The sequence below is a fragment of the Thunnus maccoyii genome, chromosome 15 (assembly GCF_910596095.1).
Source record: "Thunnus maccoyii chromosome 15, fThuMac1.1, whole genome shotgun sequence".
NCBI classification, from domain to species: Eukaryota; Metazoa; Chordata; class Actinopteri; order Scombriformes; family Scombridae; genus Thunnus; species Thunnus maccoyii.
In genome coordinates, this window is record NC_056547.1 from 26,984,077 (window position 1) to 27,008,475 (window position 24,399).

General features: G+C 40.2%; 1 protein-coding gene across 1 annotated transcript in view; it reads right to left on the reverse strand.

The window, feature by feature from the left end:
- ptprua (protein tyrosine phosphatase receptor type Ua) overlaps positions 1–24,399 on the reverse strand; it is a 207,359-nt gene that overhangs the window by 141,475 nt on the left and 41,485 nt on the right. Inside the window, exon 2 of the mRNA XM_042435160.1 lies at positions 13,580–13,708. Coding sequence (XP_042291094.1) covers positions 13,580–13,708 — 129 coding nt within the window. The remainder of the gene's footprint in view (positions 1–13,579; positions 13,709–24,399) is intronic.

The following is a 24,399-nucleotide window of genomic DNA, read 5'->3' on the forward strand; positions in this document are numbered from 1 at the left end:
AGAAAAAAATTGTATTTGAATATCAGAATAGTTGAAGATTAATCTGTCGATCAGCTAATCGATTAACTGACTAACCGTTCCATCTCTCTAATTATATAAATACATATATAAATAAAACATTTAGAGTGAAGAGATGGATAAATAGTCGTAGCATCTCATCTCTTGCACATCTCTTGTCTGTGAATTACGGATCAATTGTATAATAAATCACATTGCATCTATATTAGAGATTGAGCAATGGAATAATAATAAACTAATAATTAATAACAAAGAGTCAGTATGAACTCAAAATATTCCAATGACTCACAAATGACCTTACTCTCAATATGGCTCTAATCCCAGTTATTACAAACCTAAACACACAGTAAGACACCTTATCATGTTTTTTGCTGCCTGTATAAGTAGTATAATTAAGGTAATGTTTGAATTATTTCATTAATTCTTGCATACAGGGATATTTGTGGTCAGGATATGAAAATGCTTGCACAGTAAGCAGCTTAACCTGGGTAAGGCCTTAATCAGAATATGAGCTATTAGCCATGACACTGTGTGCTGTAAACTTGACATAAGTAGAGGAAGGTGCTCTAACTCATAGAGTCCTCACCCAAAACTATTGACTTATGCTGCACAGAGAGCCATTTGCATTTATATTGTATACTTTACTGCACAACACTCTTACCATAAATACACCTACAGTGATGAGGGAAGTGAAAACATGTCAGTGTGTCACCTTTGCTCTTAGATTCCTGTTCAAGCCATGTATATTTATATCAACAGTGAGCCAAAGATGTTTTGTCTTTATAGTCGCAATTCACATACACGTCTATTTAAACGATTTCTCAGCCTATTGTCAATTTTTATATGTGGTTTTCTTGGTTGTTTACATGTGTAAAACAGTGACAGGAACTACAAAAAGCCAGCATTGTTACCTGTCCGTGGGTGTATGTGACACTGTGTGAACTGATGTGCAAGAGGAGAGATAAACTAGTCACAGAGGTCAACAGGGAGTATGAGAAGCCTTATAATAGGCATAATCAGTGGTAGTAATAGAGAGCAGAGGCTGTTTTGGAGCAGTGGGACCTGTTTGTAGGAAGAGTCACTTGTGGTGCAATGTGATGTTAATACCAGGTATTAAAAGCTCAAGCAAACATTGAAGGGCATAGGCAAAGCTAATAAATAATGCAAATCCACTCTAAATGCTTTTCATAAACTGGAGAGAGCTTACAAAGGGTGCTGAGATTGACCCCCTTGTTAGCAAAGGATTCAAGTCACAACTGCTGTGTCAAAACGTGAAGCAAAAAATTAGTTTTCTGAGGACACAAGGAGTGGGTTTCAAGGTGACATTAATGTACACCCTGGCAGCCATTTTGGAGGTCCTCAGCTCATGGATAACTTCTCGTGAATAGATGTCTGAAGGGTAAAACTTTTTTGACCATTTCAACAGAATTGATATTTTTTAGTGGAAACTGGACCAATGACATAAATTCACATGTGCTTCTCTTGTTATGTACTATACTGTAGCTAGCTAACCACATGTTAGCATGCTAACCATGCACTAATGTTCACCTGTAATGCTATTTGATAGAAGATAATATTAGGGGGCAGCTGCGACTAAGAGGTAGAGTGAATTGTCCACTAGTCAGAGGATCTGCAGTTCCATCCCTGGCTCCAGCAAGATACTGGAATTGCCAAATTGCTCCTGAAGGCTGCACCATCAGTGAATGTGTGAATGTGTGTGTATATGAGCATTAGAAACTCCAGAGCAGGTTGGCACCTTGCATGGAAGCCTCTGCTATCTGTGTATACATGTGTATGTGAATGGGTGAATGTTAGTGTGTTAGTGTTAGTTAGAATGTAGTGAAAAGCACTTTGAGCAGTAATTTACCATCAGACACGGCTACAAGAAACTGTGTTTTGGCTGTCTAGAATTTTAACATCTATGTAACATGTATACAATTGTTTGTTTTAACTGTTGAAAGGTCTGAGACATCTGTTTTGTGTTGTATCCTATCCTTGTAAACATTTTCAACCAGAAATTCACAAAACTATGAAAACAAATTAACAAACATTAATTTAGCCAGCATGCTAGTTAGCTAGCTACCAAAAAATTAAACAAAATAAGCCAACAAAGACCCAAGACATCAGTTTAAACTTAGCTTAGGCTAGCTCATTGGGTGACTATAATCAAAGGAGTAAACTTTATACTCATGTTAATATTGATAGTAATGGTATATATCGCAACACATCACAACAAACCCTGATTAGTCATGCTGCCCAAAGTGATTTTCCGAATGTATCTAGTGGGTCAGCCATAGCTGTATCTGTGAGGCAAAGATCTCTATAAGCAAATGTTTTGCCCCCAGAAAACAATTATTTCATGATGTGTCTAAAAACTCTGTACACCCCCACACCTCAATGTATGCCAGTAATAAAAAGGGTGTAAACATGACACAAGGGTCCATCTCAACAGGGTGACTCTGAAAGGTGTGAGGACTGTCACTGACAAATATCGCTGCCTCTTGCTCTAATGACGTGACCAGCTTCACACCGGCCTCTATTTACAGGCCTGTCATTAAAAATGTGTTACTTACAGATGGACGGTCACATTATTATCATACCTGCTGCTGAGATAGAGTAATTCTCCTGTAGATGTGAGGACAAAATGGAAACCTTTAAAATGCCAAGCCATGCCTGTGATTGTACACGACATGGTGTTATATGAAAAAAATAAAAAATAAAAAAAACAAACTGAGAGCACAGTTAGGAGTTGTCAAGACAGAACTGTCAAAAGTGTACAGATGTGGTACATCAACAAAATGAAGCTCTGTTATTCAGGCATTGCAGCATGTTCTTCCTCATTAGGTGTATATAAAACTTGGGAGAAAAAGATCCTACTAATAATACCCTTGCCAAGACTTTCCTGTTGCACATTTTAATCTATTTCACAGAATGTAGTTGCATTATGACATGTGTCATTGAAAAATCTTGCCTAAATGGAGCACCCCAGTAGCCGAATGGTTACTGTGCATCCCACATAACCTGATTCCATCGTTCTATTCCAGCCAGGGAGCTTTGTTACGTGTCATACACATCTCTCTCTCCCCTTGTTTCCTGTCTGCCTCTTCACTGCCCACTATCCAATAAAATCCAAAATGCCAAAAAAAAAGAAAAAAAGAAAACCCTTTAAAAAAGAAAAATCTTTCCTATTGAATCAACTGATTATAGCGGTCAGAAGCAGCAGCTCTCCAAAGACAATAGTGAATCAGATGGAGCCCATCTAATCACATTTCTGTCTAGCTGCATAATAAGCCAATCAACATGTGCTGTCAACATCATGTCTATAGCATCATACTCATGCGGTTGATTCACGAGGCTGGAAATGTGCATTTACACTTTGATGACCGTTGATGCACACAACGTCCGGCGCTCAGGGTCGAGCCTGCAGAATATAGAGGACAGGACAGGACTTGGAGATGGCTTTGTTATCATCAGTTTTCTTCTAGCGCAAAGTGCAATTTCACTGTTTGTCCTGAGCCTTTATCATTCAATGTGCCTCGAGAGGATAAGAAAGTAACAGGCAGGTAAAAGTTCCACATGGAAAATTCTTGCTACTTTTGATAAAAAAGCTATATCGCTCGCCTTCACCCTATCACTCTTGAATCTCCTCTTGTGTGTAGACACATCAGGTGTCCCTGTGACACATCACCCCTCTCTCCTTCAGTATATACTTTTTCATGCTGTTTTCATTTCTGGGAGTCTGTCTATGGTCTGCTTGAGGTGGGCTCAGTCACTCTCATCCAAGATACACAGACAGCTGGTTTATGTCCTCCCCTTAACTTCACCATGTCTGATAAAAGAAAGTGAATTTAGAACCCCAGAGGAACCGACAATTGCGATGACAAGTCGCTGCATCAAGAAGAACAAAACTAGGTAAAAACATAGTATATGGCTGGACTGTGTATAGGTGTGCAAAATTGTGGCCAATTTGTTACAGGGATAGTGATAGTTTCTATAATGTGAATTCCTGGATATTAAATGTCTATCTGGAGGCTGCGGCGGAAATTATGAATTAAAGATTTGACAGCATTGGGTGCTCATCTCTTACTGCAGTTACGCCAAGCCCACCAACACTAAACTGATGTAACAGCCTACATGAGTCTCATGTTTTACCTGCAATACTCGTATTTCAATGCTGCCGTTTGTGATTTGAAAAAAATCAAAAGAAATAAAAAGTTTTCATCCTGGTATTTCGTTCAAATCCAAACGCACCGCAGAGCGTCTCTCCTGCCGGTTGCTGACAGCGTTGCCAGCCGGAGAGTCAATCACACAGGTGGTAGAGGAGGAGATGGCAGAGACGCTGGTATGTGTCTGCTGAAACAGGAGTTTAGTCGACATCTCTGCATTTAACACCGGAGCTGAGAGCTCGGAGCAGGAAACACAGCGCTGTCCTCTGTTTCCATCACAGTTATGTATTTAGGTCACTTAGAGACAATACAGTAAAGTCTGCAGCTTGTCATGTTGTCATGCATATCCAGAGGGATAATGTCAGTAAATTCAAGTAAAATACAGACTTCGCTTATCCCGCGCGAATGTGCCAGACATGGGGGGGGGGGGGGGGACTTCATCACTTACTAACTCACTCATTCACAGACAACTGCATGTGTACAGCTGGCCCTGCTGTTGCAGTCCAGCCAAAAACAGGTGCAGATCTCCAGTATCAATAGTCATCAACATTTTCCTGGAGAATAATGTCTAAAACCCTGCAACCCTGCAATCTCCAAATATGCTCTTAATGATAATAAACTGGAATATATAAACTGGCTCATGGTTCTTCACACACCACAGCACTTTATTTTTCCTTTCTTTATTCTTATTGTTGTGGTTTTCCTTGCTTTCATCATATATCCTTTTATTTATTAATTCTGTGCATGGTAACAAGCACATTTGATATCTTGAATAGCCTTATTGTATTTATTTTTTAATGTTTTTATGGTGCCTTGCTGTGCAAAAAAAAAAAAAAAATCCTCTTGTGGTACAATAAAGATCTGAACTGGATGTGTCCAAACTCAAATAAAACCTAGAGTCTTGCAGGTTATTGTAACCACCACGCCAGACTGTTCAAACCAATACTAGAATAGCCCATATAGGCATTTTCTGATCAGGTAAGGTTTGGTGCTGTTTAGGCACCGAAACTACTTGGTTTAGGTTAGAGGATGATAATGGTTATTGTTAAAAGAAACTTGAGTTTACTGTCAGAAGAACAGCAGTCTCCCATGTCCAAGTCACAGGTTTTGTTGACCCATTCATCCATCCTGACCTCCTCTCTATAATGCTTTATGGCACTATAACAAAGTCTCTCAACTTCCACCTTCACTTCTGACAGACAGTAGTCATAATTTGCAAGGGCACGAGAGGAACGGTAAATCTAAAGGTAAGAGCTGGAAAGTACAAATCAGGTCAGTTCTAAGATTCATATTCACTAACTCTGTAGTTTGTTCATTTTTTTCTAAGCTAAGCCATCGCATCATCTTTAACAGGCACGTCTGTAAGCGATAGCATCAGCATTCATAACACTTTGACGTTGAGTGACTGTCATTGTAAGTTCAATATATTGCAGGTACAGCATTAGGCCTCAGTTATCACACTGTGATTGTTTCTGTATTTTATCTGGTCTTTCAGGATGGCTGAGCTGACAACGGTGCTTTCAGTAACCAGTGAAAGGAGCTCCACTGCTAAAAGCTACGGATTCAGTCAGTGTAGTGATAATTCAGTGTAGTCTGTTGAGCCACTTACGTTGTAGCAGACATCCAAACAAACCAAAGGTGTTGTTTTTCCATTGGTTAGTCTCACAGATGCTAACATCCACATTTACAACAGCCCTGATAGCCCTGACAAGAAAATGTATAAAAAACATGTCTGATTGGTACCAGTATTTATGAATGGGCCCTTCAGTAGTACATAGAAGGACTAGGTATTGTACCTCAACAACAACAGACTCTCCAGTGCTGACAAATTCAAATAAGTCAAGGGATCAAGAGAGACCGCTCTCTGTTAATGTGCCATTTAAATGCAAAGAGTCATTCTGCCTTCTCTAGTTAGTTTTTCTACTCTGGCCTCGAATCATCAAAGCCAGCAGTGTTCAGGAGAAACCCGGCAGAGTGGGGACAGGCAAGAGGGCACTGGGTGAAGGCAAGAAACCATAAACGGTTTGAAGTTCTGCTCAGCAAATGAGCATCATGTTCAAACCCCAAGAGGGAAGTTTGAAGGCAGAAGAGCCTCAGAAGTCTGCTTTGGCTTTACTTAACTTTTGCTGAGCTCTGTGCATGTTGGACCGCTGCTGGAATAGCATTCATAGCTCAGAGGCAGTTTATGCTGAACCAAAGCTACCATTAATGATGGCCTTTTTTTGTCTGTGAGCCACATGATATTTGCATTCTGTCTCTGTTTGAAATGGCAGTGTTGACTGTTTGAAGAAATCTAAAATCCAAAACACCAGCTGTCTCTTTGCATAGATGACGGTGCTTCTGCTGCTCTTTTAAAATGTGAAAAGCATTTATTCTTCTAAATACTAGAATGTGTATATATGAAAGTTGATATTCTCCAGTCGAGGTGATAATTACTTTCATTTACCAGACTGGCTGATCTTATGAAGTTCATTTAGGGTAGTGAGATGTGTTTTACTTTGATTTACAGGTGTGGCTAGACCCTCTCAAGCTGAAAGTGATTGTCTGAACAAAATGAGGTAATAAAGCACACTGGTATTAACCGCAGACCAGCTATTGACTCTGTGTGCTTGATTAAACTGTCATTAAATGAACTGACAATCTCTTTTTATTTAGAAGACAATGGGCAAAAGTTATACACATAATGCACAAAATCCATTATTTACAAATGAAACTGTTTTCAAAACTGCACAAGAGCTTCTTTTTTAGCAGTACAACATTCTAATCTAGACCAACCTTTATAGATGTTACCAGGAAGTGATATCGACTTAAAAGTGGTCCATTTTTAGAGGTGTCCTCTGAGAGTCTGATCCCCCACAGCACAAACCTATTCACAATTTCACTATTAAAATAAGAGCTGGAACACTGTCCATCATGCACGGCAATCATGTCTGCTTTCCCACATTGCTCCAGACAGTGAGTTTCAGCATCTCACATACTGCATTACAATACTGACAACCAGGCTGATAGATTCAGAATGAAAAATCATGAAAAAACCCTGCAAAGCTGAAGGGCGTAACATGTTCCTTTTTAGCTGCAATGTTTCATGTCATTGGTATTCCACCGGCTGGTGGGCGCAGATCAATACTATTGAGCTGCTGGTGCCCAATAAACTAAGTTGTTGTCTCAATTGCAGTCTTTTTAGCATCTGTGAAAGAATTTAAAGCCCTTGGAAAAATTTGAGGTAAAGTGTTAAGTGTATATTTGCAAAGTTATACGGGTCCTCTCGGAAAACTCCTTGCATTTTCTTGTTGACCTGTAGGATAAACTGGTGGGTTGGACAGACAGATAAAGATGAACAGATAAAGCTGACTTCACACCTCAGATGAACAGTTAAAGTCATATTTCCACTCTAACAAAGACAGTGTGTTCACATATAGCATGATCAGCAATCAATTATACTTGTTTCTATTACACATGGATGCCATGTTAGATTGAGAATACATGTGGTAGTTTAGCGAGCAGAATATATTTAACCTCACTAGATTCCATATTAATGCAGGACAGATGAGAATTAATGTTCCGATACCATACTAATATCTAATATAAAGTAGGGTTGAGCAATAAAACAAAAAAAAAACAGTCAATATCAATATACTGTATATCACATTATAAATTAAGTCACTACAGTATTTCCGTTTAACTTAAGGATTTCTTTAAGCTTAAAATTCCTTTGTAGTAGATTCAGTCTTTGTTCAAATAATTACACACAAAAAAATTCATCTTGGGGGTGTAAATTCTTACAAAATTCTGCTGTGTGAAATGTTCTCGGGTGAATCACATTCATCAGTGTAAATTCCTAATTTCTCAGTCTTTGGAAAGACAGATTGATAAAATGAAGACAAAATGAAAACTATTAAACACTGGAAAATTTGGCTCTTTAGCTGCTAAACGCTCCACTATGTTCACCAGCTAGTTGCTAAATGTTTGCTGTTGGCGCTGAGCAGGGAGCGTACAGTGGGTTTCTCAAGTTTTTTCTCGGAAAATAGTTTTCTGTTCTTTGCATTTAAGGTTTCTGTGACTTTTGAGCTGTCGCTTTCTGTGCTGACACTTGAATTTTAACAAAATAGTGCTCGCCTCTCCAGCCTATCCAATTTTGATGCCAAAACCAGTTGTGTTAAGCTAACTCAACCAACCGTGCCGTGCCTATTTTGGGAAGAGGGCTGTCTGTTCCTAAAGGAGTGTCTAATTGGTTGGTTTGACTCGTTAGAAATAGCTTTGTTCTAGGATCACAATGTTTCTCATTTTCTTATCAAGGATATGTTTCTATCAAAATAAGTGATTATGTCATCCTATCATCCAGTCCTATTATACAGTTTTAAAATACTACTCACAGTGATTAAGATGCTGCACAATTTTGTACAAAATAACAGACTACTGAATAAAAAAGGGTTAGAATTAATATGTAGTATATGATCCTAGCTCTAAGGGACAAAAGGAGGATGGAGGTGGAGGATGCCAGAAACCTGTGTAGGAGGGACAGAGCTTATGGTTTATGTATGATCCCCACACAACAGGTTCCTCTAATAAACGGATTTCACAAAGCTATAGATCAAATCTTTGTTTCTTATCCAGCAGCATCTGAGAGGAACATCCAAGTTATCTGCGCATGTGCTCATCCTGCCTGAAATCAACCTTCTCTAATGGATGAAAAGAAGATGAAAAGCGGCCTTTGTGGCGCTGCTGGCCCCTGAGGAACACCAGGAAGTGTAATCAGCAATGACCCATGCTAGATTCCACCATCCAGGGAGTTCGTTAACATATCCGGCCTGCCTCAGGGGAGTTGTGCCTGTAACAGCGGAACAAGCACTTGATAACTGAGAATGAATTATGAAATCCCAGACGTCTGGCAGCTCTTTCCATGAATCGCCACAATTTACCAGAACCAGTAGCCTATAACCAGTACTGTTCACACTTGGTTGGTTTCCTCTCAGATGTGTACTTGCACAGCATTTCCTAAGAAAAAAATGTCCGCTTTAAATAAACATATATGTAAAATGTCAGCACAGATTGGAAGCAGGCCGCCTGTGTAGATGCACGACACACTCAAATAGAAAAGCAGCAAGGGACTAAATGTAGGAAAACAAGTTGTCAGTAGGTTGATGATTGGAACAGGGTCCAAGATAATAAGATTGTTTGGCATAAATCACTGAGGAAACCTGGTGAGCACACAGACAATTCAACATCCATTAACATTCAGCCAGAGTGGAAATAAAGCATGTTCACACCTCCTTGAAGGCACTTGAGTAAGGAACTGCTGGTGAGAGAAGCCAGATTTCACTGGGGGTCAGCAATGTGCATATGTAATCATTATTATTGTACAAGGGTGATGTTGTTTTAAGTATTTGTTGCATCATCTCCTAAACCTACTGCAGTTATTAAGAGGCTGCTGAAATCAGAGTAAGAGTTATGTGTTTGTTTCAGAGGTACAGGACCAGATGGGTGGTATAAAGGAAAACCAAATATACAAAATTATATTAAATTTGATCATACTTTCTCATTCAAGACAATGAGAAGATGTGTCCAAACTTTTGACTGGTACTGTAAGTAGTCATTTTAAGTTGTTTCTGGCCACCAGACAGATGTAAGTCCTATATTCACTCCACTTCCTTTAGCTCTGTTTTGGTCTCCACCAACTGCTGAGGGCAACATCTGTCTCTTTAGCTGCTAAATACTCCACTATCTTCAATAGCCAGTCACTAACTTTGCCTGTCTGCTGTTTGGTGCGTGGTTGGCAGTGTACAGTGCTTTCATCAGAGATTTTTTGCTCTAAATAGTTTCCTGCTGCAGATGGAAACAAGACTGATGAGATTGGAGTAAGCAGCCTAAAAAACCAAAATAATAACTCTCCATAGAGCTTAGGGGAACCGCACAGTTGAGTTACAATTCTCTGAGTTCCTCACACAAGCAATACCTTTTTTTAAAATTATATTATATTTAGCCATTGTTCTATTGTTAATATAAAAAAAGCTTGATGAGTGTAGATTTAAGAGTTGTCTGTTTCAAATGCAAGTGTGTCAACATTTGGTCCAAGTGGCAAAAACTGTCCCTTTCAGTTATGAGTTTAGACTGAGAGACAGAAAGAAAAGCACAATCCTTGTAACTTGTACCTTGCAATTCAACATTCTGCAGCATGTCTATGAACTTCTTTATTCTTTGCACCAAAGGGTATCTTGGGTGATTCTTTTACAAGTGAACAGATTTCAATAAAGGTGCAAAAGCAGCCAAAATAAAGGAATCTATTGGGTCTGGATTGCTCACACCACATTTGGAGGAGATATAGTGAAGACAAATGCATCCCTGTCTGTACTGAAGGACCACATAGTCAAATCTATATTGTGCATATAGCGAGACAAACGCCCAAAACAGTTTATTTGCCAAACAACTTGGCACAAGAGGATGAAGTTCGTAGCGTCCCTGAGGCAACATATCTAACAGCCACCCTGACTCTCTTCTCTAGCTGCATGGCCGAGCAAATGTGTTTTCCTTTGTTTAGCAGCAGAGTTCCCTACTTATAAATCAGAAGTGAGGCAAGAGGCTAAATCCGATCACAAATGCATCTCTTGAGATGCATCCGAGATGCAGTCTGATGGCAAGGTGAGGGAGAGGTGGACTGCAATCAGCCTCAGCTGGGTTTAGACATAATCTGGATATATCTGCATCCCAACAGGGTCAGTCTCATGAACAGATAAAAATCTGTGCTAAACCCTGTCCTCTGATCACCTCTACTGTGATTTGTGTGAAGTTCTCTGTCATACACAGGGGTGACAAATTGAAGGAAAAACTGGTACAGGTCAGAGATCTGGTGGTTGTGTTATGCTGTGGGGGGCATTTTACTGGCATGGTTTGGGTCCACTTGTCCTCTTAGAGGGAAGGTCACTGCAAATCAAAACAAAGTTGTTCTGAGTGATCACCTTTATCCTATGATGAAACATTTCTATCCTGATGGGAGTGGTCTCTTCCAGGATGACAATGCCCCAATTCACAGGGCACGAGGAGTCACTGAATAGTTTGATGAGTATGAAAATTATGCGAATCATATACTTTGGCCTTCGCATTCACCAGATCTCAACCCAACTGGACACAACCTAGTTAGACAGCGCTCTTCATCACCATCATCAAATCACCAAATGAGGGAATATCTTTTTGTAGAGTGGTGTTCCTCAGCCTTGGCATTGATTCTAAAAGCCTCTGGTACTCTTCTGGAGGGATGAACACCATTCTGAAAATGTTCATCAGAGGATAAAGGTGATCACTCAGGACAACTTTGTATTGATTTGCAGTGACCCTTGCTTCTAAAGGGACAAGTGGACCCAAACCATGCAGGCAAAATGCCTCCCACATCATAACAGAACCGCCGGATCCCCTCACTGCAGGGGTCAAGCATTCAGGCCTGTATCAGTTTTTCCTTTAATGTTACATCTGTCTGTAAATGCTAATTTTGTAAACTGTGATACTGCATTCAAGAAACTGACAATTTGAATACTTGAGAATTACTTCACATTTTCTATCATTCACTACAGTACATGTCTGAAGTGATTAGTACTCACATTAAAGCCACCTACCAGGCCTCAGAAATTCTGTCAAAAACATCTCACTTTTGAAGGTAACTTCACACACTGACAGATATAAGAATAAAGTAGCTCCTTTTACTTTGACTACATAATTATCTCACTTGGATTGCTCTGAAATTATTTTAGACTTATAAGTTGGTAAGTTCTACCTAATAATTGACAGAATGCTGCACACACAGTTGCAGTCAATTTGAAACAAATTTGTTGTCATTAAATGTGTCATTATTTTATTATGAACATTCACAGAGCTCCCGTAATGAACCGTCTGAAAAACAGCAAAGCACATAAAAGCTGCAGCAGGCCCGCTTATCATCGACTGGTGGGTTATTCTGTTTTTGTACCCAAACAGAATTGTTTATAACTCTATTTCTAGGCTAGACGGTAAATATATCCAGACTCCTCATGGAGAATTTCTGGTTCTGGTTTGTTTTTACAAAATATAACCTCACAAATACCTGCTTCAAGAGAATGACTAAGTGAAAAGAGGGAAAGTTTTAGCAAAACTGGATTGATGACTGTTTGGCCATTAGACTGGTTTATTGAGTGCAAATCAACTTTCTCTTGAAAATTACATCTTGGTGGTTGTTCTGCTTTCAGCTGTTCCCTTGGTCAAATGTTCTGTTCCATTAGCATTTCCCCAGGCCATGAGTCATGAAGTCCAAGGGCTCTATTTTCATGTGGTCACATCCTCTCATGCATCTATTTTGTAACTCGCTGTGAGCCACAGTGCAGAGAGTCAGGGCATATCACTGGCAGTGCCGCATGATACTGCAATTTTGGCATCAAGTTACTATGTTTGGGTCCTTCAGGGGTCTGCTTCAGACAAACTAGTTTGTAAGAAGTGACATTTGATCATGTTTAAAGGGAAAAGTGTTTATGGCTCTTCTGAACAGCCACACTCAAAGGCAGGGAGGAAAGCCAGTTATCATAGAGAGGGGCAAGACACGGTAATTGTTCAAATGGATTTAAGAGCACAGAAAGTTGCGTGCGCAATAAAAAAAGAGAGAGCTTAAAAACAGTTCAAAAGCCCACCTACTTTCTCACCTCCACACACCTGGCCAATCACACAGAGAAGTGGGCTTGTTTGTGGGATTGCTGCTTTTGGATAGCTACAAAAATTGTCAGAAGTAGCGTCCTCAGCGTTGTAAAGGTGTCAAGGAAGGGGGTTTCAGATACTGCTCGACTGTACATCAAGCACTTCGGAGTGCATACTGGCCCTTTTCAAATATGTCCCAAAATGTTTAAAATTTAAAAAAGAGACATCACCCGCTTTTGTATGCATACTCACACCATCAATGTACCATCAGTGCATCATGTTTGGGAGATTAAAAAGCATGATTGGAACCACCGTGATTGGCCATGATTGTTAAGTAGTCAGTAACACAGCCGATGATTATGTTTGATAATGGATCCTTCCACATCCAAACATTATACTGCTTTCCTCTGCCGAAAGCTCACTTGAACAGTAGCACCCGAAATGTTTGCTGCCAAAACAATCTGATACTTATTTAGAGTGCCTGAAATAGTCTGTTCAAACAGATGTTCATTTCCACCTGTTTCTTTCCACACGAGAGCTGTCCAATGTGAGCACAACTGGTCTGGAGTGAGCTCCACTGCAACAGGTGCACTGCAGTCAATGTCACATAGACTACAGCAACATTTTCCCAGCTGATCTGGGGCTTTGGGACTGAGTCTAAAGCTGGATTTCATGCTACCAGACCACCTACAGCATGTTGTCCATTCAGATTAATCAGTTCTGACAGTGCGCACATTGAAACCTACCTCGTAGAAGATCTGGGGTCGGGTGTGGCCAATTGTAGGTCCTGATCAGCTGCCAGTCAAAGTCGTCCTCTTGGCCCTGTCGGTATTCACACAAGCCAGGGTCTGAATCCTCATCAAAGGTACAGCCAGCTACAGAGAGAAAAGAGCAAAGTTTGTTACAGAGGCGACACAGAACACTGCATAAAACTTGTAACTATCAGTGAACTTTTTTTGTTACCAGGGGAAGGAACACATCAGAGTCCCTATTAGAGAAACACCAGAGAAATGATTGCTGTGTTACATCACCACAGGCTCACTGTAAATGTGTTAATACATCAAGTCCTGGAGAATCTTTGCAGCTATAAACTAAATTACAGCTAATGGTTGGCACCGGGTGGTCAGCATGGACTGCCTATCTCATCTATTCCCTCAAAATCTACCGCCATTTGGTGCAATTAGCCCTGTGGTGTGAAAATGACACACCAGCCACAGGTCACCCAGATAGCCAGAAATAATGGACAGCAGTGCCAGAGCAGGGAAGGGGGTTCTTCAGCTGATGGAGGACAACAACAGCCTTGCTCTCGGCCTGTGAAGGTGACCCAACCCTGTCTGGCCTCTAATGGTTACATTCACTATTCTGCCATTATCACAAAAACTATAGGCTTTTAAAGCCACCAGCTCAGTTGTCAACCTGGGGGGAAAATATGGTGTGTTCTTGTTTAATTGGTCAGAAAACACAGGTGCACTTCAGAAAATCTAAAAATGAATAGTCTGGACATGGGAGGACCAATCTGTGGTCACACATGGCTGTGTGCCATATGTTTTACTTGGCTTCATCCATAGAGTGATGTGACCCATAGATACACATAGTTTGGACACAATATGACTTTTAGAGCTGCAACTAAGGATTATTTTTGTCATTGGTTAATTTTCAGATGAATCCATCAACTATTCATTCATAAATTGTCCCATCCCAAGGACCTATCACAATTTCCCAGGGTCCTATTCAAAGTGAACCAACCCAAAATTTAATTCAGAGAAATATTCATATTCAAAAGAGTACTTCACTGATTTTGCATTGCACTCTTATAACACTGTTGGACTTCACAAAGAGTAAATTAAAACCCACAACGCAACTCTACCATCAACAGCTTGGTTGGATATTCAGGTATGCAATGCATCAAGCAGAGATGAGGAGCAGCTACAGAGGACTGGTAACCTTACTTCTTTCTAACTCTACACCCCCAGATTGTTTTCATCTGAAAAGTGAGGTCACTTGCAATTTATCATATTTCACACAGCTCCCTCTGGAGCCACAGAAACTTTTTTTTTTTTTTTTTTTTTTTTACATACAGTACTCCCCAATACCTCTTTAAGAAGCTAGAACCAATACAATGATTCGATTATCAAAATTGATCATCTACAGTTTAGAAATAACTATATATAACTATAATAATAATCTCCAGCCATTGGTTAAATCAATTATAATAACACTGTACACATGAAAGTAATTGGAATATGGCAGCATTGCTAAAATAGTTCCAACAGGGCAACAAACACAAGCAGTCAGTGGTGTATCTGTAATGAAAAAAAATGATAACACTTAAATTACAACCCACACTTCCTGATAGTATCCCCCAAAGCTTACAGCTCAACTTCCTACCATACTTGCTTTTGTGGGGCACACTCATGTTTTTACTGCGCTATAATGTCAGATTATTAGTGAAATTACCAACGTGCTAACTTTTAGTTTTACGTCCAAAAAGTGCTAGCTAACTTGGCTAAACTCTTAAATGAATGGCTAAAATGTTATTGCAACCGACAGAACGGATGGCACACACAACAAAATAAAACCCAACTTCTAATGAACTTTTGATTCCCTTTAACTGCTCCAGCACAAGCTGGAAAAGCTGAAATCAATCTGACCATTCCTTCTGCAGAACCAAATGAGTCTACTCAGGTTAAAAGAAGGGTGATTTGTACAGATCCACCAGCCCAGAGAATAGCATGGGACCTGCTGCCAAAGGGTTGCTCAGGAATAATGGTGCGGGATGCGGGGGGCTGCTCATTTATAAGACATACAGTGCAGCACGGTCCTGTCACGAATCCGCTGAACTGGCCATTGCTCAGTCTGGCCCTGGTTTGGACGACAGGCCTAACGGTCTTCGTTCTTACTCCAAACACCCTGAGCCCACTGCAGTCCCAGGACCCTCTTCACTTACAGATCGTATTAAGGCTTGGCAGCAGTACTACTTGTGTTAAAGAGCTACTCTGACTCCATGCCAGCTTCTACTTAATAGTATCCCGTCTGGCTTACTCCCCCAGTGTTGCTTTTTGTGTTTTGTTTAGAAGCTCCATCTGTTTTCTTTATTAATGTATAAGTTTGGAGTAAAAAAATACTGTATGTTGCAATAAGCCACTAAGACTGCTAATTTTGGACCAACCCTTTTGTCGTTCTCGCTGACAAACAAATATCATCACTCCACCACCAGTGAACCTCCCCACCGCCCCGGCCCTCTTCCCTTCTGCCTGGAGCCAAGCAAGTGTTTCCGGGTGTGTAAGCAGATCAGAGTTTTAATTGCCTCCTGTGTGAGGGCTGCTTGTTGTGTTGCGCTGTGCCCGGTTATCTGAGGATGAGGGCTGAGTAGTGGAGCAGGCCCCGCAGTGAAGGCCTGCCTTTCATCGAGAGCCCTCCAGCTCCAGGAAGAAATGTCACCATCAGACACGTTCCACTGATTCCCCTCATTAAGACTCATCCTTCCCAGCCTCCTTTGCTTTTAGCGCACACGTTCCTCTCAGTGCCCAAATGAGCTTCTCTGGCAGCAGGAGGGCGAGCCCATGTAATTAGAAAAGCCATGTGCATTCTGGTGAATTCTTACTGATGTTTGTGTGTGTGTGTGTGTGTGTGTATTTCTTTGAATGTGTGCCTGAGAAATGTGTGGTTAGTTGAGGTTGTTCACTGTTTTGATGTTTACTTAAAAATGAACATAATTATAATGAATCTGTCCGTGTCACACAGGCTAAAGTTGTAACTGTGGGGATGCATTATTTGTGTTCATCACTGCGACACGGAATCTGGCCAACGTGGGACCGAGATTGCTCAGATTTCCACATAACAATAAATTTAATGTGAGAGCAAGCAGCTTTTAGAATGCTAACTGCTTATCAGAAGCGATAGCACGGCACAGTCCCAGAGCGATGCAGCGCCATGCAGAGCAGCAATAACAGCTAGAGACGTGGACAGCGGGGCCCGAGATAACTTTAGTGAGTCACCGTCACAGCTGACACGTTTCCCAGGAGGAGAACAAAGAGGAAGAAATAAACGAGGACAAGGCCCCTTCCTCTTTGAAAGGTAGGAGGTAATTTGCCAAACAATACCTGAGCTTGTTGTAAGATACCATGACTGGAATGTGTTATCTATGTTTCGCTTGTCCTCCTGTCTCAATCTCAACACATTCTAGGCTCTGGCAAAGAAAAACATATTTAGTAAGAAGTTACAGTAAGACTTTTTCTGTTCCTCAGCTGACAGATCCCCACCTACCTTGTTCTTTCCTACTGTTATACCCCTGTTAAACCACATATTAACTTGTTATCCATATCCAACGCCAGAGGTTCATTTCCTTTATTTCACTTTATTGCTCTCTTCCTAAGTTGGTTACAGTGTTTTCATCAGATTCCACGTAATCAAGCGATAAAATGTTTTTCTTATTACTAATTTTACATGAGACTGCTTATCAGGGAAATCCCTGCAAAGCCCGCAAGAGACAGCTAAGAATCTCATTAATAGGGTTTACAGTGATGGTCTAAATACGGTTTTAGAGGCTTCCCAATGACATGTCAGAATTCTGAGGGGAAACCCCAATATTAGTAATTTCTCTGACTTTTTTAAAAAAAAATTTATTCGAAATGGTCAAATTTGACCATATTAAATATCAGCATTTCCTTCTCTATCTTAACTGTAATGAAATTTGCTTCGAGCCGAGGCATAAAATATTTGAACAATTTCATAAAATGTCCACTTCACCTCTGCTTTAAGCCATTGAAGCACTGGTTCACCCAAACTGCTTTTATAGTATAGTATTCTCTTGTCAGTCTCTTGTCTAGAGTCCTTGCTGTCCACAAAAAAAGCTAGCAAATAGAACTTGAGTCATGACGATTTTATAACACTGCCTTTTCCAAGGTTAAATAAGAATGTTCACCGTCTACCTTCACCTCCATTGTATTGGGATGGAGATTTACAGTACCAGTCAAAACTTTAGACACACTTTCTCACTCAAGGGAATGGGAAGGGGTATCCAAAGTTTTGACTAGTACCATTAATCTCAGAGATCTAACAAATAAAACTATCTGCATGGCTAGATACCACTAGTAAAATATGTTCTGTTTTTGAAACTTGGTCGAACCGACCCTTTAAGAGATGCCTTTCGTAACCAGTCGGTAGCCTAATAGCTTCTAGTATCCATAGAAGGCATTAATTGAATCCTATTAGTAGTGTTTGTGCAGGATCAAAGTCAGGAAGTAGCAGGAGGAGCATAACTCTGCTGCACAGAGAGCCTGTGAGGCAGTTATAAGAGGCCCTAGAGGGTGATTAATGGGAGAAGGTGCAGACCAGCCTGAAGTGCTTGTGATGGACCCCGGATAAGAGTGTCCAACCTAGCTCGCTTCTACAGTGAACACCATGACCCTGACTAATAGTCCGCACAGCAGGCACATCATGTACGTTGTGATGGAGAGAAAGGAAAACAGAGGCCTCTTACATAGCATTTATTCTGGAGAGGGAGAAATAAATTAGAGGGCAAACCAGTCTCACATCAGAATGTGTAAAATAGACAGCGCAAAACATCAAAACTAAAATTGTGAGATTTTTTTTTTTTTCTGAGTCCACATCACGTGACTGTCAAGTTTCTGTCTGCGAAAACAAGTGCGTTTTGATAACATTTCTAGTGAGAAATGTGCATTTTACTGTCATAATCTTTGTTCAGTGAATGTATATGATCAGTTTATCAGTTATTATGAAGATTTTTCAGGCTTTCTATTGTTGCTATGGTGGTTGCTATGGATGCTGCTATTGCTGAAACCACGTACTTGCATGTTGTTTGAAGCATTGTCTTTGCGTTGCGTAGTTATCTGAGCTGTTTTCTTATTTGTGTTGTTTTATGTAACTGTTTGATGATGTTCTTTCAATGAAAAGCGTAGACTTTAGAGCGCACCAGGGATGCACTGAATTCAGAATTTGAAGCTTTGTGATCGGATCTATCCGGAAGTATTTTCCTCACTGTCATTATGTTAAGGCTTTCTTTTAATGATATCTTTAACATTTTTCAACAAAAAAAACACAAAAGTGTCCTTGACTCAATGATACGATAAAAGGAATGTCAGCCTTTTTTCTTTTTTTTTTTTATTCCACAGACAGAAACTTGACAGTCACATGACCGTGGATGCGGGCCAATAGAAAAGAATAGGCAAAAAAAAAAAAAAAAAATGTAGTCACAATTTTAGAGCCATACATTTTGTGTTGTGGACCAATGTAGCTATTATACATTTTGATGTGAGACTGGGTTGTAGAGGGGCCGGACAGAAACCGTGGGCTGGGTGAAGAGCCCTTGAACAGAAGAAGTACAGAGAAAGAGCAAAGCCAAAGAGGGCGGGGATAATGAGAACAAGCAAGAGCATGTTTTACAAGAGGATTCATGGAAAACAGGATTTTTTTTGTTGTTATTGTTGCTGTTGTCTCCCAAAGCTATACAGTATAAAACGCCAAGAGGTAATCAAAGAAGTCTGGGACGGGGATGTTTTTTATTGATCACACTATTGCAGTTCTCAGATGGGTTTAAATCATCTATACACAGATTTAACAAGGACACTCATTTGCAATTACTCTTACAAGGATAACAGTGATTACATAGTGAAGGGCAGAGTGGTGAGTGATTCTCACAAATATAAATCTCAGCCAGAACAAATGCTGTATGGAGGGCTGCCAGTCTGAGAGATTGCCTTTCGCTGCTCATTTGGAGGATATGAACCGTAAATGCTACTGAAACCTCCTTTAAAAAAGAGACCATTGAACTTCCTCTCTCACGATCAAGTTCATCACTGCTCTTTTTTCTCGTGTTTCAAGGAAAAAGACTTATTTTTTGCTTTGATTTAAGCTCAGAAATTTCATTTCTCTTGCATCTGAATGATTATTTTTTATGCCTTAGACATGAGCACCATTCTTGTGACTAATGTTCCCTTTATGAAAAAATCAGGACTAAAATTTGACTGGGTAAACCTGACCAAAAATCTCATCCTGTGCTGATGAGGCAGCTCTATCTTGTCATTTCCCATTGCATTAAAGCAAATTCCTCAGGCAAACCACCTAATATTGTTTAACCAACAGAGGCGCTCGGATGGCACTCCTTTAATCAGAGCCTCTCAGATACAGCGGCTCTGTTGGGACTGAGGATCCAGGATGTTCTGCTGCTTCTCTTGTTTGGTTTGAGATAAAGCTCAGCTGCTGCGTGATTTGCATTTAAGTGTTTGCAGGCAATGCATCAGACCTGACAAGTTTACTTACAGAGGGGGTGGGGAGACGAAGGAGGGATGGGGACGAGAGAGATGCAGCTGTACAGCTCATCAATACTGATCCGGCAGAAGAACCATCCCAACAGCACTTCTTCATAGACCATTAATAACGCCCGGCGCATTTTCAGAAGCCTTACCAATGAGGAGGGGAAGTAAAGAGAGGGAGAGGAAGCTGAGTGAAGAAGAGGAATAGGTGAAGGACTGGAGTATGATAGTTTTATTAAAGAGGAACAACATCCCTGGTAGACTGAGTTCAGTCAATATAGGTTTGTGATTGACAACATCAAAATAAATGTTTTACAATATTTGGATGTCTATAAAACTTGACCTTTTTCATGCCATAAAAATATTCTGTGAGTTTTATTCTTTGCCACTTTGGAAACTACACCTTTATTATACCAGCTACAGGTGAAACAAGACACCAGGGGCCAGATATATAAATATGTAGACACACACAAACACCATTTTCTACACATTAAAGGTGCCTTGTGCTGTTTTCTTGTAAACAAACAAAACTTATGTTTACATTGTGTGTATCTTGAAGTCGAAGAAACATGTTTAATTCATTTCCTTTTTCAAAGTGAATTTAAAAAAATATTTCAAATCCTGAACTGTTGGTGCATCACTATGTTTTTTGTCACATGACTGCCAACAGCTCCATAGCTCTATAGCACTACTACTGGTCAAAAACTTGATAGGTTGCCTTTAACTAGTACTTAAAAAAAGAAAGTGATGCGACAATGTGCGCACATCAAGCTTACCACGCATACTTTGTGTGTGTACTCTTGGTTTTAGAGTGAGCTGAGTGTGATATAGTGCAGTGGAAATGAAATGTGTTTGTTTGTTTTGTCATTTTCATAGATAGATTGTCCGTGATTTTTGCAGTGTACACATATACCAAAGGCACATTTATAAACATAATCACTTTTTCACTTCTGTGCAATGATATATGTTTTTTCTTTTATGTATTAGTGTTTGTTTTTATTTTATACATCACTGTGAAGTCTGTTTCCATATCAGTGCTACAAAATAAATGACTCACTCAATGTAAGTTACATAACTTCAACCCATATATCCCAGACCAGCGCATTAACAGTAAAAACCCACTAAAACCATCTCTCAGCCAGTGGTTGATAGAACTGTCAAGCTCATTATTTATGGAGGAAAATATACTTGCAATAACAGAGAAGTGCATTTATATAGAATGTAATTATATATAATGTAATGGAGGATTACCAACCAAAAAAGTTCAACAAACTGTGCATTATTCATTTTCATGTGTTTAATCATTTTTTGTGAATATATTTGATTTTATTTCTTTATTTTTTAGGATTTTCTGACTGTAGTTTTGCAGGCTTGCTGATATTTGATGATGATGACTGAACTGACTGATCACTGCTGATAATGGTTTACGGCTACATGTTATGAATTAATGATCATACCAGTGCAGTAAGTAGCCACCATGGTGCATAAGAAGAACATCACAAATGCAACATGGACCTCCTGTTTGCAGTTCTTTTCATTCACAGATCCAAAGACTGGTGGAACAGGCAGAGCTATTGATATGCAAACAAGCAAAGGTGTGTGTCCTTGGATGAGACTGAGATTTATAAAACAGAACCATTATCATACACAGCTTTATGAATCTGAAGCAAAGAGTGCAACACCCATTTTTTCTACTCAGAAACCTCCAGAGTTGAATGCATCTGGCCTGAGATGTTAGATTAGCGTATCAAAGGGCTGATGCATCAGTCTAAAAGCAATGTAAAACTCAATCACGAGATGAAACCATACATGATAGAGAACAGTGTGCTTGATTTTATTGAGACTGCCAACTGTGATACCCTGCTTGAGTAAACAGACTGTGTATGTTGGGAGAGATTGATCAAAATGTACTTGGAGGAGCTACAGCTGCAATCATTTATCATCATTTATCATGATATGGGGATTTGACTGGGGATATCCAAGCATGTTATGACTGATGGGCTGAACCACTGCGCTCTTGTGACCTTTACAAGACAGTAAATGTAGAGGAAATGGTCCGGGAATGGCTATATGGCTGTCCAGCCTCACTTCATCCTCATTTAATGGTACTTATGTGTGGGTTTGTCTCCTCTAAGCCGCCCCTGTGTTTCTTATGCACACCCCTCTTTCTATACTCTTCCTATCCCTTCCTATTTTAGCTTTCTCGCACCATCTTGATCAAACCTATCCTACTCTGATTCACCGGACTGGGCAGAGGCCACTATGAACACACGAAGCGGCGAAATGGTAAAAATCTAATTTCCCTCTAACTGCATGCTGCACTTTTTGTACTCAGGCTGTGAGCGGATGGCAAGATTGGCACTGCAGGGCATATGCTGTTGTCTGAAATTGTTTCATTACTGGTCCATGATGGTTCCAGCCCCTAAACGCAACTCAAGAAAATCTCAGCAGCCAGGGCTGTCTAAGGCCAACACTGTCTTTGGCCAATAATACTCTTAAAGATCTCTCAATATCTTTGTAATGGATAGATTTTTTTTTTTCTAGCACAAAGGAAGCACAGTCCACCTGTAGGGGTTGAAAGGGTTGTTGATACACACAGCTAAATGAGTTGCACCAGATATGAATTTGCTACAGTTCTAATGTGCTTTAAATTGAACTACTTTCCTGTCCAAAAAAGAAGAAAATCAGTGTTTCTACAGTTTTGTTTCTCAAGTATCCGTCTAAACTGACCTGACAGTGCCGCACAGATGAACTGGCCCATGTACAACGAGATTAAAAGGGTGACTGCATGATATACCAGCAAGCAGGACAGAAAAACATAGATACCAGCAGAGAGAAAAGGTTGTTGTCTGCTAAAAGATTTACTTCACCCTTCCTCAGTGTGCTGTATAAATTCTCTCCCAGCGGTTTGTTTAGCTAGAAAAGAGTTACAAAGCACCCAGTGCGGACAAAGCAGATACTTTTCATTAGGGTAGACTCTCTCCTTTCATTTCTCATTTAATCTTTCCACCACCACCACAACCACCCACCCACCGCCCTCCCCTGCACCCCAACCCCAACCCCACCTCCACAGAGACATCAATTACAGAGCTCCATCTCCCGCAATCTGAAGCAGCGCTCTAAAACCTATCGAAACTGCTTAGCCAGTTAATGCTATTGTTAGAGGTGTCATGAGGAGAGGGGCGCATGAATAGAGGTTGATGAATAAAAACAGACCTTGTCCGATGAGGCTCAAATCTCACTAATTAAGAAGATGGGAGAGTTTTTTCTTCAGCACCTGCATTACGGCACTGCGTCTTCTCCACTGATGGAGAAAGGGAGGAAAATGACACAGACACTCAACTACTGTTACATATGAAAATTTAATCAAGAGTGCTGGAGGAGACGCTTTTTTTTTTTTTTTTTTCCCCTCATGTGGTTTAAGTGGTTATGTCAAGTCTTTTTTGTCCCCTGCAACAGAGGAATATTCATTTCAGGACTGACCTAAATGCATTAGTTGAAAGTTTAGCGGTGATGCATTCATATTGGAAATTATTACCGTCTCCACGCCTACATCCTTCCTCGCCAATTAGAAGCTACATATTAACGACAGGTCTTTAAAAGTTTGATCATTTTCTAAGAAGTTGCCGGTTCTAAAATCTTAAAATACCACGGCCTCAGAAATAGCCTGCATCTACGTACTCGATGTTATTTGCACTTATGGTAATGCCGTGCATGGATTTACACAACATGCATGATTGCATGATGTCACGACAACCAACCGCCCGTCGGCTTTTGATGTCGATTTCCATACAATCAAATGATAAAAATAAATGCTTGGAATGGCTCAGGGCAGACTGAACTCAGTCATGTGAAGCCACAAACAAGGGACCAGCTCTACTGCGGCAAGACTGATTGTGATGCTTGTTTATTGGCCTCTTTTTCTTATTTATTCTGAGTGCAGAATATATAATGTGCTCAGTCTCGATATTCACCGAGGGTGGTCAGGCCACAAAACAGGACACTCAGTAATCCTCTGTAAGTATTTTTTAATTATCTATTTTTACATAGTATATACAAAAAAAAAAAAGACTAAAGAAAGAAAAAAATGACCAAGGGGAAAAGGAACGTGCCCAGAATACAGAGCGATGAGATGCAGGGATTCAGATGACAACCTCCCTCCCCTCCTCTGTCCTCATAGCTCCAGTGGGTGTTACAGGCAGCTGCAGGTCTGTGACCTCCATTACTGAGACAGAGCCCTGACTGCACACATCCCTATCCCAACAGGCACATGGCTAGACAATACACTTTTT